Below are 5,000 nucleotides of genomic sequence, written 5' to 3'. Positions count from 1 at the left end.
TTTTATTTATCAGTCTCATTATTATTATTATTATCATTATTATCATTATTACTATTATTACTGTCATCATCATTATCATAATCATCATTACTATTACTTTTATCATGTTTATTATCTTTATTATTATCATTATTACTATTATTGCAATCATTATTATTACGATTATCATTATCATTATCATCATCATCATCATTATTGTTATCATCAATATCATGATTATTATTAGTATCACCGTTACTATTAAATGATCATTAACATGATCATTCTACTATTGTTACCACTATTACTATTACTACTACTACTATTACTGTTACAAGTGAGATTATCACTATCATCTCCATCACCACAATTATAATAATTTTTGTTATTCTATTTTTGATAATCATCATTATTACTATTATTATTTTTATAATCATCATTATTACTATCATTATCATTGTTATTATGGATATTATCATTATCAATAATACCATTATCATTATCATCATCATTATTTCTATTATTATTATTATTACTGTTGTTTCTATTCTCATTCTTGCATTTTTCAATATCATCAATATTATCATCAGCAGCATTATCATTATCGTTATAGCAGTAGTAGTAGTAGTATTTGCGTCATAATCATCATCAATGCTATCACGTTTATCGTTATTACACTTATCAATTATATTGTCATTACTGCTGTTGCTTTACATTCTATTGTTGTTGTCGTTTTGTTCTCATGTCGTTAATTAACAATTATTATTATTATCATCTTTATGGCTGCCCCTTTATTTTCTTTCTATTTAATACGTTTATTGTTAAATACATATGATTGTTAGTATTAATCATACCACTTGACTACGAATAACACCGTCACTACTTACAGCACTATTAGTGTTAGTATCTAACAACCCCTTGAGAGAATGAGCAATTTAATCGTTAATACCCCAGTTCTCAGTGTTTAATCCATGTCTTTAGTGTTATCTTAATTACTTTTCTGCAATGATTGTAATCAGGATATTCTTTATTATCGTTTAAGGTCAAGTGTTAGCCCTTTTTGGGACTAACCTTCAAACAGTCGTGGGTGATGCAAGGATTTCTGTTAACTGTTAACTGAAAACAACTTCGTTTCATAAGTAGAAATAAACAGGAGATTAATTCTACTCTTTTTTTTTCTTCAACATTATTTGCTATTATTTATATCTTGTTTACTGGAATCGTTCTCCTCTCTTTGTTTGGTTTGGCGTGTGTGTGTCTTTGTTTATGTGAGTGGGCGCGTGTGTGTATATTCAACCAGTGCATCAAACATTCACATTTTATCCCAATTTTTTTTCATCCATATTCCTTCCTCTGTTTCTTTTCTCTTCATTCTAAAGCTAAATCAACCGACGAAGACAGACACAACCGAGAATCAGAGAAGAGGGACTGACCTGGAAGTTGAAGAGGACGCCGTCAAAGGTCCTGTAGTGGGGGTCGCCGAAGACCACGCAGACCCCGGGGGCCTTCTCGCACCTGGGGCAACACTCGCTGTCCGACTCCACGCGCTGTTGGGGGGGAGGGGGGCGTAGTGGGGGGGTTTATTTGTCTGCCTGTCTGTTTGTCTATCTATCTATATATTTTTTCAGGCATTTTTTTATATATTTTTTCAAGTGATTTGAATATGTATGTATGTATGTATGTATGTATATATGTATGTATATATATATATATATATATATATATATATATATATATATATATATATATATCATATTTCTTACATATGTCTCATTAAAATCCTTTTTGATTCAATAAGTTTGACAATAACCTTCAAAGCGCAAATAAATCCCAAGAGCTAGCCATAACACAGATTCCCCGACCATAAAAAGGACGCCAATCGGCCCTTCCCAAACAGCACAGCGGCCGCAGCCCAACGCACCCTGTACCCCGGCGGGCACGGCTTGTTGTAGTATTCGCAGGGCAACACGTGGCACGTGACCTTGCCGTCGTCGCACGAGCACGACGTGCACTTGTCGAGCTGCCACGTGTCGCCGTCCCTGTAGATGGTCCCGAACTCGTGGCAGACGCTCTCCAGCTGGGCGGCGGCGCTGCAGGAGGGGCAGCACTCGTTCTCGTGGGTCACCTGGAACTCCTGCGAGCAGTTGAGCACCGGGCACGTGCGCCGCTCGCACGTGATGAAGCCCTCGGAGCACGTGCAGGTCGTGCAGGGGTCCACCGAGCGCTCGGCGCCGCTCATGTACAGGTAGCCCGTGAGGAAGCAGCGGCCTCCCGGCGGGGTGATCATCGGGCGCGACCCTGGGGGAGGAGAGGTCAGTCAGGGGACGCCAACGGGGCTGGGGGAGGCAGTCGCTCTCACGCACTCTCTATCTATCTATCTATCTATCTATCTATCTATCTATCTATCTATCTATCTATCTATCTATCTATCTATCTATCTATCTATCTATCTATCTATCTCAATCTATCTGTCTATCTCTCTCTATCCTTCTATCAATCTATTCACCTACACGATACAAGTCCTTCCCTTCCCTCCCGCAGCATGGACCTGCAGCCTCCCCGGCAGCGAGCGTGCGGCGCAGGCAGCTCCTCTTTGGGACAGACTTGACAGCGTGTTTGTTGTTGATCGCCTGACCTTGGCTTGCCGTAGCACACACACGCCCGACGGAGAGGAAGCCCCATGCACCCAACGCTCACCCACCCTGGCAGGTCGCACACATGAGGAACTGAGCACCCAGGTAGCAATCAGCTGATAAGGTCACAGATACAGCACTGGGAAATCAGCAGCACTCATCCTGCGAAGTAATGCAGCACTAGGAACTCTGCAGTTACTCCCTCTATTAGGATATGCGACACTATGACCTCTCTCACTCACTCAAAAAAAGCAAAAAAAAAGAAATCATGGAGCAGCGAACTTCAAGCACAATCTCCTCGTCACTCTCCCTGGCAAGACACTAAAACACTCACCTCACCCTGTCAGAAATCATGCATCCAAAAATCTGACACTCACTCACACACCTTGATAAATCATTCACCCTCCGGACACCCACTTACTCACCTGGACATGCCATGCACCCAAGGACACGCACGCACTCATCCTGTCAAATCCTGCAGCAATGTCATCACTCACCGTGGCAGGTCATGCACTCTTCAGCCCACCCTCACTCACTCTGTCAAGAACCCTGACACATCCTGACCCACCTTGGAAACCCTTGCACCCTAAAGACACCCCACTCATTCACCCTATCAAGCCATACACCTTAAAAAGAATACACCCTAAAAAAAAATAAGCTATACACCCTAAGAACACCCCCATGCATGACTCTACCGAGACACACGCTTCTCAGAACACCCCGCTAGAACACCCTAGAGTCACTCACCCCTACAGGTCATGCAGCAGCCGTCATGAGACAGGACCTGCCTGGTCTCGGGGCAGGAGAGGACCGGGCACGACCTCTTCTCGCACGTGAGTTTGCCGTCGAAGCACACGCAACGCACGCAAGGGTCGATCTTGGAGGTCACGACTTCACCCTCGGGCACGCGACGACCTTCCAGCCAACAGCCTGCGGGAGGGAGAGGGCGTGGTGAGTGGGAGAAAGGATTGGGGGATTGGTAAGTCATTCCTAATCGAGGAGGGAAGAGGGAGGAGGAGAGGGGAGGAGAGATAGACGGCTAGGAAGAGGGGAGAGAAGAGTAAAGTTGAGGGGGGTGGGGTGGGCGACAAGGCATAACCAATAGCTAGGGATTGGGGGGATTGGTAGGGTGGAGTTTCAAGGATTGGAAGATTTGCGATTGGTAGGAGCGTGCTTCCTGGTGAGAATGGCAAGGGAAAGCTTCGATGAGTTGTAGGACTGGCGAATCAAGGATTGGTGACACGTGTGATTGGCAGGATTTCCTACTTGGTGAGAATGACACTTAAAGGACTGGGGATTCGGTGGATTAGTTGGTAGGACTTGCTCTTTGGTGAGAATGACATTTAATGGATTGGTGAAGTGTGATTGGCGATTCAAGGATTAGTGATTTGTGGGAATTTCACGTCTTTTGTGAAATGGCCTCTCTGTGACTGGAAAAGGATTAGGGATTAGTAGTGGGACAATCCTTGTTAATAGTTCATGACAATGCATACTAAATCTATAAAAAAAGGTTTATAAAGAAATGAATATGTAATTAAATGGATAAATGAAAAACATGAATAAGTACGTGGGTGGATAAACGAATAAATAATTAAGTAATTTGATAAATGAATAAATAAATAAAAAATCGTAATGAATAAGCAGATAAAACTAATTCAGATAGATAAAAATCAATAGAGAATTTACAATAGACAGTCCTTTTAAGAAGAAAAAAATAAATTAAATTAAACTGTCTGTTTGTATTTTTTTTCTCTCTCTCTCCTCTCTCCTCTCTGTCTCTTCTCTCTCCCTCTCTCCCCCCTCCCTCCCTCCCTCCCCCTCTCCCTCCCTTTGTTTCTTGGCAAGGGGAAAGTTGAGGAAAAAAACAGAAGGGGAGGGAGACTGGAGGAGCTGGGGAAAGAGAGGGGAAGAGAGAGGGAAAAAAAGATGTTGGAAAAGGGAGGGAATAAAGAAATGGAATAGAGGAAGTCAAAGGAGAAAGAATAGAAGATAAAGGAAGAAGGAGAAGGACAAGAAAGAGGAGTAAAGGAAGAGAAATACAAGGGGATGGAGACGAGGGGAGAGGAGAGTAGAAGAGAGAAGAGGGAAGAGGAGAGAATAGGGGAGAGGGGAGAGGAGAGTAGAGTAGAGAGAAGCGGAGAGAAGAGGGGGGAGAGGAAAGTAGAGACAAGAGGGGAGAGCAGAATAGAGGGGAGAGAAGAGTAGAGAGAAGAGGGGAGATGAGAATACAGAGAAGCGGAGAGAGGAGAGTAGAGAGAAAAGGGGAGAGAATAAAGAGGAGAGGGGAACACGGCCGAGGGGATAAGCAGCGTGGGCGGAGTGGGCGTGACATGTCGCAGGCCCCACGACCGGTAAACAAGGGGGCCTCATTAGCCGGGCAACAGACAG

At 43.4% G+C, this 5,000-nt stretch overlaps 1 protein-coding gene across 1 annotated transcript in view; it reads right to left on the bottom strand.

Annotated features, from left to right (window-relative positions):
• LOC113816315 (BMP-binding endothelial regulator protein) overlaps positions 1-5,000 on the bottom strand; it is a 63,829-nt gene that overhangs the window by 7,429 nt on the left and 51,400 nt on the right. The window contains exons 4-6 of the mRNA XM_070126648.1: positions 3,360-3,542; positions 1,901-2,277; positions 1,413-1,526 (exon numbers count right to left, since the gene is read on the bottom strand). Of these exons, the coding sequence (XP_069982749.1) occupies positions 1,413-1,526; positions 1,901-2,277; positions 3,360-3,542 (674 nt within the window). The remainder of the gene's footprint in view (positions 1-1,412; positions 1,527-1,900; positions 2,278-3,359; positions 3,543-5,000) is intronic.

This window comes from Penaeus vannamei, chromosome 10 (assembly GCF_042767895.1).
Source record: "Penaeus vannamei isolate JL-2024 chromosome 10, ASM4276789v1, whole genome shotgun sequence".
NCBI classification, from domain to species: Eukaryota; Metazoa; Arthropoda; class Malacostraca; order Decapoda; family Penaeidae; genus Penaeus; species Penaeus vannamei.
The sequence above is the reverse complement of the archived record's forward strand: the minus strand, read 5'-3'. Positions and strand labels throughout refer to the sequence as shown.